Raw genomic sequence first — 15,593 nt, forward strand, 5'->3', positions numbered from 1 at the left:
TCCGTAACAATTTCGTACTCGCTGCAAATCGGCGGGGAAGCCAATCTGCATATTGTGCTCCGTTGCTTCCAGCCAATAATTAATTTTTCAAGCCCATCCCAATTCGTGCTTTTTATAAGACAGATTAAGACTTCGCTTTCACAAACCGGGTGTTGAAAAATACCATAGCTGAAAAGTAGAATATAATAAAAGAAATTCGAACGGAAATATATTCTACGTGCGCGAATGAAAAATTCGCACGCGTCACACAAATTTTATGTTGCAGAATATGTTCTGACGCTCATTAATATTATGGATCTGAATGTAAATCTACGACTGAATGGGAGCTCTCTGCAAAGATTACATGTTGTAAAAGCGTGATGGGAATTAAAGAATAATACCAAAGAATATTTGCGCGTACGCGATCAACAACTACCCAACATCGCGGAATTCTATTTTGCTCTTACTCTTTTATGATTGGATTTTAAATTGGAATCTCCGTCGCTTTTTTCGTGTTACATGAATATACTGAAAATGCATGTGAATTTTCTTCTCGTGAATGAAGTATTATGTTCCTGATGGATAGAATATAGGGTCTAAATATACGAGAATTGCGGGAGACGAAAGAGTGAGGGAAAGGAAAGCAAGACAAGAAAATAAAAGAAAATTCGTCTTAAACTGAGAGTATTTGTCTTTTTGTGTAGTTAAAGGTTAAGAACGAAATTCGACGGAGCAAACCCGAAATTTTAGTGCAACTTTGCAAATTTCGCCAAACTGGAAAGACTATCTAGAATGTCTCGAGATACAGTGTTGTGGACTATTATTTTATCTTGATATACAAATAGTTACTTCTCCCTGTCTTTTCCATGTTTATATTTATAAACAGGAATTTATTTTTTAATTATTTAATAAATATTTAATATATATATATACACTATTATATGTTATTGTCATCAATCAATATATTTATTTATTATTTTAATATTTATTTCAGAGAATTTCATTTTTGATTATTTCAATATCCTAGCTGCATTTAATTTTCAATCTGAAATTCGGAATATAATATGTAATTTCACGTGCATGGAAAACATGTATCACTGCCGGCGTTCCGAGTCCTACATTCTCCGATCTAATTTCCTTATCCAACATCCTGACTTTCGGTTGTTCTATTGTGACATTGTCGTTGACACTCACGTAAATGCGCGATTCGATCGGCGTGTTAATACATCCCGTGCCGATTTTTACGCGATTTTCAATTCGTTATCAATTCAAGCCGCGTTATCAATTCAAGCCACCAAAAACGCTATATGATGTGGAACTTGATAAATGATATAAATAAACATGATAACAAAGTATAAATCGATGATAAGACAAATTATTGTACTTTGTCTCTTAATGATAAAAATATCGGCGCGAAACCGTTTAGCATGTGCCGAAAACGTGTAACATAGAACGTTCATTAACGTGTATCATAGAACGTTAATTAAGCGATGTAGAGGCGAGATGTCCTCATTAAATATTTCAAAAGCCGGCCGATATATTTTTATCAAGTTCTAACTGAATTAGCATGACTAATTTAACGAAAATTTATACATATACTAATATACATAATAATATACATTCTCGGGGTTGCGTTAATTCGTCGGGTCGAATCGTAATAACTCCATCATGGAGAAGTACACGTGCGACGAAACAAAAACAATAGGCGAAAAGGGCTACGTTACATGCGCTGATCACAACAATGGACACTTTCCAAATATTCCGAGTCCTCCAGCTATCAAATATACCTTCGTGCGTCGCGTAATTTCTCGAGTTTCCATTTCATTTCGTACTAACGAGCCGGAGCATACCACGAAGTATATGTGTCGGTGAATTAGTTACTGTTCCCGTCGGGTGATTAAAATATTTCGTTGGCTCGTGAAATACTGAAACCTTGTGCATCGTGCTAATTAAATACGTAGTTTTCGTTTATTGTTCTCTGATTGAAACGTATTTACACGAATGTTAATGGCAGTGCCAGTGCCACAACCGGAATACTGAATAAGGAAGTCAGGACGACGGGTTAGCGTTACATTATATATTTTCAGACACGTTAATCAAATTATTTGTTACACGACAGATTTTAACGAAAGTTTAACAAATTTGTGGAGAATAAAGGATTATTTCGAGTCGAAATTTAGCCGATATGATATGTAAAACTGGCTTCCACATATCGTGAATATAATAATATTCTGGATATATTATGTATGCCTGCTTTATTTTCTATTTTGCTGGCGATATGTAGGTGGAAAATGCACGCATATGCTAATTCGTACAAGATTGTATAAATTTCATAAATTCGGAGTAGTGATGATAACGAAGTCAATTATCGAAAAAAGGGAAGCAAGAATACTGGACATAAGCTACAGGTCTGTAATAAATGCACTTTGAATACAGGATAGTAAGTGAACTAGTGATTATATGTGCTTCGAACTTCGTTCCGTGCCTTGCGAAAAACGTAAAAGACTATTTGATATATTATTCACAGTTCGGGAATGAAAATACTATACCGTCACTCCTTTTTATGCGTTATAACGAAATAACAGATACGTGAAAGTTATACAGGGTGACTCATAAATGCATGTCAATATTTCAAGTAAATGTACACACTAAAATAAGCAAAAATACATGTCCTACATACTTTAATTTGCAAGTTATAGATGATTTTAAAGAAAATGTTCGAAACTAAGGTAGGACATATATTTATGACATTTTTCATTTATTTTAGTGTGTACATTTATCCCTTGAAATATTGACATGCCTTTACGAATCATCCTGTATAACTTCTACGTTCACAACAGCTATCGAAATATCACGTCCTGCGAACAAGGTGGAATCAAAAAACGGTGCGACTGCGAAAATTTAGAGAATATACACGGCATTCTTGCTCTTTTTGTCCAATATCATCCTGATCTTATTAAAATTCAACGTTTCATCGCTTGTGTATTTCTGCGTCGCCCTTAATGCAAATTTCCAATTAATTGAGTCGTTGCATCATTAATAGCAAATAAATTTGTCATATATGTGCGCGCGTGTGCGCGTGTATGTAAGCGAAATAATACGGAAGGTGAAATACCGCTAGCCGAATCCGCGAGAAAACGGTTAAAAATATTCCAACCTGCGAGCGAATGCGTCAAACGGGCATATCATAAATATAAATGCACATATAATTCAAGCGTTACACCATCCGCCATTTAACTAAAAATATTTCTGGTCGTCGCATACGGTGAGAAATTACTTCCTACCGATGAATGTGCGTCCCGCTACCAGGTACGCGCGCAAAAAACGAATGAAAAATAATTGGACGGAACGGAAGAGTTTTTGAAAATTTAAACGTCACGTGTGATTTCATATCTACATTTTTCGAGATCTCCTGAGCCGGAAACGTTAAAAGCCCAATGACCTGATACCCGCGTCTCTTTGTTCGCATGTTTATTCATTTTCCTACATTTTGAGGGAAAAAATTCGCACATACATATGTTGTTCAATTTTCGCCGTGTCGGTTTAACTGAAAGGTTTATAATTAGAAAAAATGACGCGCGTATGTACTGCGATTTTGAAAAAATCTTAATAATCGGATAACGAGAGCCATAACGCGTTCGAAATTCGGATCGACGTTTGCGGCTTGCCGAAATCAGCAACAAATCAGCGGCGCGTTAAATAGCTGCGTTAAACCGCGCGATTCCGGCGTCGCGCTTGAAATCGGGCGTGTATGGCGAAATCAATCAAAGTCGGACATGATTTTAACATCGAACACAAGCCTAATGTCGGCCGGTTTGCGGCACGTTCAAGAATTGAGAGCGGAAGGCCGTTTACAACCGCTATGTTGCATTAAAGTAGCGGAGTTCCAGCAATCGAACCGTAAGCGGTTCGCCCCGCTTTCCACACTCGACCTCCTTCGGAAATTAGCTAATCGACTGCGCGCGTGCGCTATGTTCTCCATTACCGTTAACAATCACAGACAGTTCCCTCCGAATTCGTTCAGCGAGAATTTCCTACGATCAACAGCGAGTGTGAGAGAGAGAAGGGACGAAGGAAGAAGGGGAGCCGAATACGACGGAAAGAATACGTGTAGAGAAAAAAAGTGTTAGAATCAAGTGAGCGCAATTATATTATCAGCCTCTTAAATTCAGATAATATTTTTATCAATTTAAATATATCTTAATGGCTTGTAGTAAGTGGCTTGAATGCAGTGATATGTTTGTGACTGAATTGCCGAATATATAAACATGTGAATGTGTGAACTGAAAAGTAAAATGGCTCTAAATTTAAGAAAGTATTCACCAGAGTTAGGTAACACTTCTTCTCTATTCCGGGAGAAATCTACACGGAGACAATTAAATTTGCGGTGGTAGCGAAATCACCGTTGCTACTGCATATTCATTGCGACAGCAATAAAATTAAGTTGGCACATCTAAATTAGCGAGTTATTCGTAATTAGAGCAGAAACAGTTTTGTTGGCGGAATAGAAAATATACTGTTGAATGAATCTATCCTTAGAATAAGTTAATTCGCTGTCAGGACAAAATAGTGTTTCTTTACTAATCTGTGTCTACGACAAGATTATTTGTAGATTCGATAAAATTTTTCTATCCTGATAATACCGAACTGTTTCTGCTCTAATCGCGAATAATTCGCTAATTTGGTTACGCTGGCTGACAAATTTTATTGCTGTCGCAATAAATATGCAGTAGCGACGGTTTCGCTAGAACAGCGGAATTATTTTACTCCGTCAATTATATTTCTACTTCTCCGGTAAATATTTGTCATGGGGGTATTGAAGTAACCATTTTATTCGGAGCAAGTAAATATTACTCGAACGGCGGCACTTCTTTTTCCGTGTGCCTCGGAAACGCGTAAATACTTCAGGAAGATTTCATCCCGCTGGATCCATCTGTTCAAACGTCACGCACGTTATAGCGCTTCCAGCAACGACTTCGCGTCAGCATCGCCGTTGTATATAATTCCAACTTGGTCTCTTCCTTATTCGTTGGGTTTCCCTCGCGCTCTCGTGGAATAAAGTTTTTACACACGTTGAGCGTCGGCGAACGAAGGTGGCTGAAAGAAGCCGGGCGCACTCGGGAGACAATTATAGTAACTCGGTCGCGCGTTTGTGTTAATAACACGAGAAAAGGGACGTTCGGTAAGCATCTCGGAAATCGCATCCGCGCTTGAGAGCGGGTCCGCTCGCACGTTGCTCGGGTGAGTCGTGAGAGAGGAAGAAAACAGAGTACGAGACTCTTTTTGCCGGGCGAAACTCGCTCATGTCCGGCGTCTTAATAACACGAGCGTCTTAATGCCGAGAGAAAAGGAATTTTCACTCACTGTCCAGATCGGCGAGGATCGCCTCGCTGGCCACGTCCAAGCTCCTCGTGAGACACTTTCGCAGCTGCGACGTCGTATCCGCGTGGTAGTCCTTTAAGTCCTGCAATGCCGTCTCCAACGTTACAGGGAGCTTCCCGATCCCAGCCGCCACCGCCTCGTTGCATATTATCATTGTCACCGTGCAGGACCTGAGCGTGAAGGATTATGAATAACGTAGTAAGTGCTTGCTTCAGGTAAGAGGTTTCCAGCGGCAAGACGAATAGCTACCTACTTAGAGCTTTCCTCCCACCTTTGGCCCAACTTCATTTATTCCCGTTGTACGTATCGTCTTATATTACCGCGCCGTTAATCTAACCCGATTGTTAAATTGAAAAAAGACAAGAAGGGGAGGATTCTTTTGATATCTGCGCGCGCAAATCGAGCGTACTTTCTCGTCGGTATCACGCGCGCTTTAATTCTTCGCTCAGTCGGTTACGGGGGAATTGCTACGAACGAAAGAAGGAGAGAAAACTGTGCGGATTTATAACGGGCGTGAAATAGTCGCGGGGAATCTCCCGTGTTAACGTAAAAAGTCGACGTAATCGGGGGAACTTTATCACCGTGGCGACTCGCGGCGATTACACACTCGCGGCGCGCAATCAAGAAGGATAGAAGAATTAGGGAACACAGGTAGGGTTGGAAGTGAGGGTAATAAGTTCTCGGGGGGAGGGGGTGTCTGAGAACGGAGAATCGTCATAGATCCTACCCGAGCATAAAGGCGAGAACGGCGAGGAGAAATGCGAGAACACCGGGATGCCGAGAGGGTTTGTAATCTTCTCTGATTGGACGACAGGCGAGCCAAAGTTCCGTGCCAGGTATTATGCAGGCCAGTACGCAGCACACGCCTACTAAGCCCAGAAAAGCTGCTTCCACGTGCATGGACTGTAAAAGTTAAAGCGAAGCTTGCGAGAAATTTAACTATGGCAGCATCTTCGCGCGTCGTAGATCGCGGAAATTATGTATCGTGCCGCTACGTCGCGCCGCGAGTCCGAGGAAATTTCCTCCCTGCGAAGTGAAACACGGTCGAGAGAGTGTCCGGAGGAGCAGTGTTGAGACGTATCTAAATAATTTATATAGATACACAATCTGGATGCAAAATAAGTCGTCTAACATCTGTATCTGAGTGATTATGCAATGGTACACGGTGGAAATATTGCAATAAAAATGACCACAAAATTTTGTACTTTGTTGGACCATACCGGAATTATAACTGAAATTATTATATATTATGTTGTAATCTTTAGTGATCGACTGTTTATCTAATATTTATATTTAAGGAAAATATTTCCTACCGATTTATCTAACGAGACATCTATCATAAAGAATTGAGAACACATGTCACAATATACGGAGTATCTTTGGAAGACATATGCTAGATATATTATAGGTCATAACGAGGGTTGTTAAATTTAAATCCGAACATCTTTAATTAAAGTAATTAAAAACACAATGTAATGTTAATGTTATTATAAACTTATTGTATATTTTGTTCTCTATCAAAGAGACCAAACTTTCTTGTATATTTTATTTTGTATAATTGAAAGATTACTAAAATATTTTGCACGACAATTTGGACGTCACGTTATGTATACGTATATTTATCGAAAAGGGAACGAAAAAATAATTGAAATTTTTTTATCATCAAGAAAAAAGACATTTAATTTAATATATTAAAAATTAGATTTCCCATATATATGAAGTTTTAATTTAAATTGTTCTGTTCATGATAATTCTTTTAGACTTATGATAAAAAATGATAAAAAATGTGAATACATGAACTTTATTAATATTTAAGTTAAAATCATTTAATATTCTAACAATATTAATTAAATTATTTAAAATTTATATATAATAAACGTTCAGATTTTCAGTATATTAAGTTGAATATTGTCATTTTTCCAAGGATATAATTTTAATATATGTTATTAACAACAATATAAAAAAGGAAAGGAAATTCGAGAATGATACAATTGCTAAGCATTATATAACTATATTTTTCTACATCTTTGCGTCCCCAAATAGCTTGACTATGATGGAACATGGCTTCATTTCTGATTACAAGTATAAAGAAAATAAGGGGAGAAAAAACAAAAATTAAGTAATTTATCGTTATTTAGATAACGTTAATATATTTAAATAATATGTAGATGCATCTCGACATATATCTGAAGCTTATTCCACGTCAAAGATATAAAAAATGTATAGTTCGATAAAAATCTCCTCTTCATATTTGTACCTATACCTAAGGAAAATATAAGTTTATTTACTCTTCCATCTGTTTATCCAGACAGGTAATCGTGTGATTGTATTTAACTTGATTTAGACATGAGAGAAATCATATCTTTCCCAACACTGCCCGGGGAGCCGCGAGGGGGCCGGATGAAATTAATGAATGAAGCTTTGCGCTTCCTTTAATGATCCTCTCCGCTGCGTGCCGGTAGTTAAATATTTCTGGCTCCCGGCGCGCTTTCGCCTTACCTCGGAGATCAATTTGCCGGTGCTTATGCGATTTTCCACGGCGTCCGCCAGCAGGTCTGTAACGAGCGAGAAGAATTATAGTTTACTCCTTTTCCTCGCGCCGCTAATTGGACGGGAAACACTAATAGAGCCCGACAACGTTGAGGAATCTATTAGACTTGGATCACACTCGGCGGCGCGCGCCGACGGCCGGTTGAATCGACAGAACGTGCGCGGGTCTAACTCGCGCGATGAAATACGAAGCACTCGAGAAATGAACAGAATCCCCGATACGTTCCTCTGTGCGCGATTGTACAGGGTGTTGCATTAACGTACAATTCATTACAACGGGTACGCAAGGCCGTGCGTGAGAGAAGCGATTCCACACGACGTGGCAAATGCGGCCGAACGTTGACAAATATATTGACCACGTGTATCGGGCGAATGTAACATACGAATATAACGGACGAATATAACATGATAATATAGCACACGTAATGTAACGTAACATAATGTAACATAATATACATAATGTAACATGTAATCAATATAACGCGCCGCGCGAACTCGCGCTCTCTCACGCGCGCCTCCGGGCGAAACGAACCGTCGCAATAAAACGGCACGTTGATGCAACTCCCTGTACATCGCGGAAACCGATGCTCGTTGATCGCTTTTCACACGGCTGTCGCCAAAGTGTCGACCTTCGGTCGCGCGACTCGCGATCATTTGTTAAAATTAATCTGTCGCGAGAAAGAGAATGAGAGAGAAGGAGAGAGAGGGGGATTGAAAGTTATGACGGACGGGTTGGTCGTACACGCGCGAATCGAGCGATGTAGCGAAGCGCCGAGCGTGCTTATTCTTTTCTCCCCTTTTCCCTTCTTTTTCGTCATTTCGTTTCTTTTTCATCGAAACACAGCTTGCGTATGAATCGATTGGATCAGGCACTTCGGAAAACCACTCGATTTCAATGTGAATCGGCTGAAAGGCGCGCACGTTGAAAGGCCGCGTTGGAGGTGCTTTCAAGTCTAAAACAGATTCGGCCGGCAAGCATTCGCGATCGATTGTTACCGATCGGTACGTCGTAAGGCTGCACGAAGGACAAGAAAGCCCGGAGAAAGTCGAAGGCGAACCACCCCCTGTCGAGATGCAAACTCGCCATCTTGTAACGCTCGTCCGCGGTGAATTTCGGAAAGTTCAGCTTCGGCTTCCCGTTCCAGTCGTTGTCGGGCGAGGTCAACGTCCGCGGATGCGACACGTTGTTCTTCGCGCCGTCTCCGAGCACGTCCGCCATCGTGTCCATCTCGCCCCCCCGCGTCTCGTTTGAGAAAGGAAGAACGAGGAAGCTGTCGGTGGTCGAGCAATTGTTACCGCCCGAATCAGCCGGGACGGACTCTTGAAGCGTGTACGCTCTCGAAGCGGCGACGACCAGCAGGAGCACTGCAAGTTTCAGAAAAGTGCACCTTACACGATGTGTCGCCGTGCTTTTTGCCGCGGTCCAAACGACGACGAGCGAATTTATCGATTCAGCCTGTGACAGCTGACGACATGAAGTCCCCGAGATTATTTCGAGGAAAATCGACGATAACGCATTGCGTGAGAGACACGGGAATAGTTTTCTTCTTCTCGCGTGCTACCTCGCGTCGAATTATTTTCCCGACCGGCGGGGGTCTCGAGACGTTTCGACGCGGTGTCTACGCGCGAAAATCGAGGAGGAGGGCTGGAAACGAGGCGGGAAGAGAGCACGTGCCTCGGATCACGGCCATTTTTCACACGGGCGTGTTCACCGACGTCTTCCTCGACACCACCGATAATCGGCGACGGCCGCGTCTCTATCGAGTCGCAGGCGGACTGTCGCTTTCAGTATTTGCAGAGGCTTCCGCGAAGCCCCGCAGGTGTGTAGATGTTGCCGAACCTCGTGAAGACGGCGACTTAGCCGAGGGTTGACACGGATCAGGTGATATCGCCCGATGCGAATCGGGTCACGTCTCAGACAGTGCAAAAGGGGTTCAAAATATATGGAGGAGCTGCCTGCGATGCCCACCGAAATAACTCGTGCCATTCGACAGGTCATTGTTAAAAAGTGCCAATGGCACTAACACGGCAAGACATGTGTAAGAAGAGTATGAGAAGAACTTCAGCTCTTAGATCTGCAATGCAGTCAGATCTTATATTTAAGATCGTTTTAAGCTCATCTTCGGATGTCCCGTAGACAATGAAATGAACCATACAGCGAATGAACTTAAGACGATGTTAAATATAAGATCCGACTACGAATATCGGCCGTAAACATTTTAAAAATGTCCTTTCAGACGTCTTTTGGGAATTTGCACTGTTGTTTGCACTGTAAATTCAAGTGTGTTATTTCAGCTGAGGTTTTTCTCACACATTTATTGCCACTTTAAATCGCGTCATTTAACACGATTGAACGTTTTAAATGGCGTGACATGAAGCACGACAAGGAACATGTAAAAGGAGCTTCAGGGTGTCCAATGTGTCATTTTCAGACATCTGCGCGTATAAAAATAACACACTTGGATTTTTGCAACTTGGGAACGCGTTAGTGGCGAATACGAGCGCGCGCGCCCGCTCGTTGCGGAGTTTGTGCGTCGTTTGGAAATTTGGCGTTAACGGAAAATATAATCGCGAATAAAAAGAGCGAAGCGGAGCGGATGAAGTTATCGGTAGTTGATGTGTGACGCGCCGGCGTTTAGAGAGCGCGCGCGCGCGCATCGAAAAATGTTTTGCAACATTTGAGTTTCCACTAAATTAGGCGCGTAATCGCTGACTCAGGTACCGACCACCGCCAACGTTCCCCGCCATTGGCGAATAAGCTCCAAATAGTACTTTACGTAACGAACGAAAATTAGTTTTTGCCTGATGCACAACGTCGACCGCGTGATTTTAACTTTCGGCGGAGAGAGAGAGAGAGAGAGAGAGTCGGATTTCGCAATACGATATGGCATTTCACCGGAGGATATTAACGCACCATCGGATTTATTTCGTTTCTGATCAAAAGCAATCTTGTGTGAAAACAAGCGGTGCCGGTTCGCGAAAAATCGGCAGTGCCCGCCGAACGAGAAGTTAGCGGAATTTATCGGCGAACTTTTTACTTGGGCGATTCGTTACTCGAGTTAGCCGGCCCCAAATAAACGTGGGACTCCGATTTAGAAGCGCGAGGTAACAAAGTGCGGCGAGAGTGCGTTCGCTTGATCGGAAACGGATTTCGCTCGTTAATGTTAATTAACAGCGGCGGCGAGTCGCGCGTTTTCAAGGAGGCGCGATCATTTCGAGCGCTTCCCCGCCTCGTTTCATTACAAAACACTCATCGTGCTAATTAAGTCATCGCGTAAGTGAACTCCTGCTGACCTCGCGCCTGAATTTATCTGAGGTCCTCAAAATTCAATCTCTCTCTCTCTCTCTCTCGCTCTCGCACCTCGTCTTATTTTAACGTATCCTTTGAAAGACAACCTCATTACAGATTGCAAACGTACGTTGACGGTAACGGGGAATGCGACGTGTCTGCGTGGATTGGTTGCGCACACCGATGGATTTGATAAACACGCTGTCTTTTGGGACATGTATTTAATAGGGAGTCGTAATTAATGTAGCGTTAAAATAATCACTGCACACACATGTAATTCTTGACTTGATTGTCCGATCACCCGGCCGAATAACTCAGTTTTTATCAATTCCGCCCGACGGAATCTCGCGCGGTAATTACACACGCGTCGCTCACGCCGGGAAGCTGAATCGATATGAATCTTCGCGCATTTCTTGAGTGAAGCAACGTCGGCCGGTGATCTCCGGTGCGATCAAGACGTATGTGTGTGTGTGTATGTGTGTGTGTGTAATGACAATACGCGGGACCGGAGATTATCCGGAGAAAAAACTTCATTATTCCCTCCAGTGCCGGAGAGTTAATTGCATTACGTGCATGCGAAGATATTCCCCAACGCGTGATTTTAATACATCACCTTAAACGAAACAGAAGAGAACTCTTTTCACGAGAAAGAGAGAGAGAAGGGGAGGGAGGAAAGGAGGCGAGTGTACATGTAAATTTTAAAAGATCGAACGGCAAGGTCCATCGACCGGAGGGATTATCTTCCCGGCTATGGTTGGACTCACGTAGAAATCACGGAGAAAACGAACTTCGCTGGAACAGCAAACGTTGGTCGATGCAGTGACAGCAGAAAAGAATTCGTTTGGACAGCAGAAAATTTGTCCGCACGACAGAAAGATTTGTTAAGAGTATTAATTGTCCATATATCCAGCAAATAGCGATTAACAACTCTTAGCAAATCTTTGTAGAATTAATTAAGTTTTAGTTTTATTTATATCCTTCGTGCCTACCTGAATAGTTAAGACGTGTGAGTATTGTAATGTTATAAAAATAACAGTAGCAATATATCGTTAAGTTTTCGGCGGAGGCCGGGAAAAAACAAGTGCGCACAAACAAAGCGTGAAGAACGTAAGCGGCGTGACAACGAGAAATCAACAGATTGAAACGAGACACGACGAGGCTCGGAAGTGCGTACGATACATTAAACGCTTTTCCTTGATTTTCCCTCGATTCTACGATTTGAGTCAGTTTTCTTTTGAAACCTCTCCTATCCCATTAAAATAACCACTACATCTTTCCGCTGTCGGAACCAATTTTTTGCTGACTGAACAAATTTCTCTTTTGCCCTCACTATATCGACAAACATTTGCTGTTCAAAATTTGTTTCCTCCGTGCGCAGCCGGCGCGCACGCCGCTGTTTCACTGACGATACACTCGGTAGCCTGCGGCAGACATTTCCGGAAATAAAACGCCAAGTATCCGTCGACGTGACTTCTCGCGAGAACGCGCGTGTTTTACGCGCTCACAATGCGAACTCGCGGCTCTGAAGCGTTCCGGACGGATTTCCACGGCTCGATTCTCGAGCAGTCGTTCGCAGCTACGGAAATAATACTCTTTCCTCTCGCCGGCATTCCCGACCGTTCCGCTCGCCCTTCTCGAGACGAGACGAACATCGGCTCGCCCTTTAAGACCGACCCCGTCAACGATAATCCGTGGTGGAACGGGGATCAAGCGACCGTAGTCTGTCTCATTGTTTGGCGATTTCTTGTTACGAAATCGTCGAGAGTTGCGGAAGTTGCGGAGAGTTGCGCCGTTTCCGGGATTACGAGCGCGGGATGAACCGGCGAACTCGCGAATTGAAATTTCTTATCGAGCGCGGGGAATGCGCGACTCATCGAGCACGTCTAACTAACGGGCGGGATATTATATATCCGCGAGGGATTCCCGCGGAATAACTCGGCCAAAAGTATTCCACGTCGAAGGACATATTAACGGCTGGAATTCTCGTTTAACCGACGCCTGTCCACCGCGACGCCTTATTAGATAGCGCCGTGAGATTCATCGGGGCGACATACTGCCGTACGTATAATGCCGACGAAGGACAACGGCGAGAATTGCTCATAGACGCGGTTAAACGACGACTGATACTCGGAGAACAATTATTAATCAGAGGAGCAATCAATTTTATGTCGTAGCAAATAAATAAATTCTAACTTTTAATTTAATTTGAATGATACATGTTTAATATATACTTGTGAATATTTGTAATACACTGTATAAATATATCATATAAATATTTATATAAATGATGAAAATATTTTTAAGCACCGTCGATTATTTTATGAGTTGATTTTTGAGGTGACATTTTAGGAAGAAAGGAACGTGTGTTTATATGAAACTTATTTTTTTCATAAAATAATCTCAAAGTCAACTCCTAAAATGTAGGACGTCACGGTTAGCAGCACGCTTATAATTATTCCAGTATTTAGTGTAGCTTTGAATTTTATTCGAAATTTATTATAACAGATAATATATAATAATATATAAAATTTAGAGTAAAAATATTTTTTTTAGATAAAGCTATATCAAGCTATATATGACTTATTAACCTTAAACTATCACACGTTTCTTTTTCGAACGAGACTATCACACTGGGTCACCGTGACCCAACGCAATTTTCGATGAGCTGCAGTTTAAAACCTAAGTGTCCAAAAATTCTTAAAAAAACTCTGAGATGAAGTTCAAACATAGAAAAATTTATTCCAATTATAAGAAATTAATATTTTAATTATTTCCATTGAAAAAGAATTGTTGACAAAAAAGTATTTTAATCACATATTGCTTAAAAAATCATAACTTTGCAATTTTTAATATCTCAACACTTTGCGGGCCGCTGTCACGCTGACGTGACTTTTGCTCGCCAACGGTTATCGGCCGCTGTCATGCTGGCGTGACTTTTGCTCGCCAACGACTTTCGGCCGCTATCACGCTGGCGTGATGGTTTGACGATCAGGAAACATTGTTTTCAACTGTTTTCCTCTCCCAATTCAACAGACTGTCTATTATTAAAATCTTTTTTCGCGGACGCTTGTTTTGTCAGTTTGAGATTGTCTTTCGCTACCTTCAGATATAGGAAACTTACGTTAGATATCCCTCAAAATGCCAATACCAATATAATTGGAATAAAAATAGTGTAACAGTTATTTTAGTGCCTTCTTTAATAATAATTATATACCAACTACTTATGTATCGAAAAATTGCGTAAATATCACCGTTGGCGAGCAGTAGAACCTGCGTGAATCTCGCCGGCGGCAGCGTAACGGCGCTTCGATAAATGCGCGGCCCGCAAAGTGTTAACACGTTAACTGCCACGCGCATTTCGGAGGAAATCTCCGTCAGGCCAAATCTATTAAAAGTTTTTGATAAGAAATATTTAAGTGTATTAATTATACGATTCTAAATTACTTATTAAACTATGTAATTTTTTTAGTTTTATATCGTACTTTATACTGTCAATCACCGGTGACTGACGCAGCCTAAACGGAAAGTTCAATGTCAGTCGCCGGTGACTGACGTGGCACTCAAAGTGTTAAGCTAAAAATTTCGGATTTAGGATATTTTTCAGTCGTCAGTCCGGGTCATTGTGACCCGGTGTGGCAATCTAGGGTTAAGGAGAACGGACGTGACTGACAAATTGGGACATTTACAACGTTAATACGTTGCGCCCGGGATATCTCTCACCTTCGAGTGTTTCTTTCTATTCAAATCTTCTTTTCTCCCCCTCCACCCAGCCTCTTTCGCGAAATCTAAATCGCTGCGCAACTTGATCTCTTTTCTTGACTGTCGACACAACTTCCGTTTCTGCGCGCCTTGTGTAGATGAACGACTAGAGATTCGAACCCACCTAGAGTCGCGTTCTCTCTCTTTCTCGGTACCAGAATTGGGTTAGCTGAAGTGGCGCCCAACCGCGGCTAAATCTTCCCCGCGGACAAAGTGCAAGATTACTTTCGCCGATGTCGTATGACTGGGAACTTGGCGGGGAGACTTCTTCCATCAGCGAACGGACCTATCCGGGCCGTTAACGAGAGGGTGTGTACTCGGCACCCTTAATTGGCTGTACCGTAATTCCCGCTTCTCAAAGGCAATTCTGCCCCGAAAACATGGCTAATTGCGCGATATGGCGGTGAGTAAATACTTCCGCCGCTGAGCGAGCGGATGCCGCGCTGCCGTTTAATCCAACTTACACGCGAAGAATGTATCACGGGAAGAACCGGCGAACTTAATCGAGACGATGTAACTTCCGTAGCGCATAATATTTGTCCCTTCTCGTAAATATTTCTCGCGGAAATTTTCATCGTACCAATCGCGAGAAATATTCGATAAATTTCCGCGCTGACACGCGACACAACGATGA

The 15,593-nt window shown here is 42.0% G+C and overlaps 1 protein-coding gene across 1 annotated transcript in view; it reads right to left on the bottom strand.

The window, feature by feature from the left end:
• Positions 1-9,227, bottom strand: part of LOC106750165 (prominin-1-A) — a 29,455-nt gene extending 20,228 nt beyond the window's left edge. Inside the window, exons 1-4 of the mRNA XM_014630301.1 lie at positions 8,908-9,227; positions 7,861-7,916; positions 6,089-6,264; positions 5,344-5,531 (exon numbers count right to left, since the gene is read on the bottom strand). Of these exons, the coding sequence (XP_014485787.1) occupies positions 5,344-5,531; positions 6,089-6,264; positions 7,861-7,916; positions 8,908-9,139 (652 nt within the window). The 5' untranslated portion in view covers positions 9,140-9,227. The remainder of the gene's footprint in view (positions 1-5,343; positions 5,532-6,088; positions 6,265-7,860; positions 7,917-8,907) is intronic.
• Positions 9,228-15,593: the final 6,366 nt, after the last annotated feature.

This window comes from Dinoponera quadriceps, unplaced genomic scaffold (assembly GCF_001313825.1).
Source record: "Dinoponera quadriceps isolate SergipeBrazil2010 unplaced genomic scaffold, ASM131382v1 scaffold4585, whole genome shotgun sequence".
Classification (NCBI taxonomy): domain Eukaryota; kingdom Metazoa; phylum Arthropoda; class Insecta; order Hymenoptera; family Formicidae; genus Dinoponera; species Dinoponera quadriceps.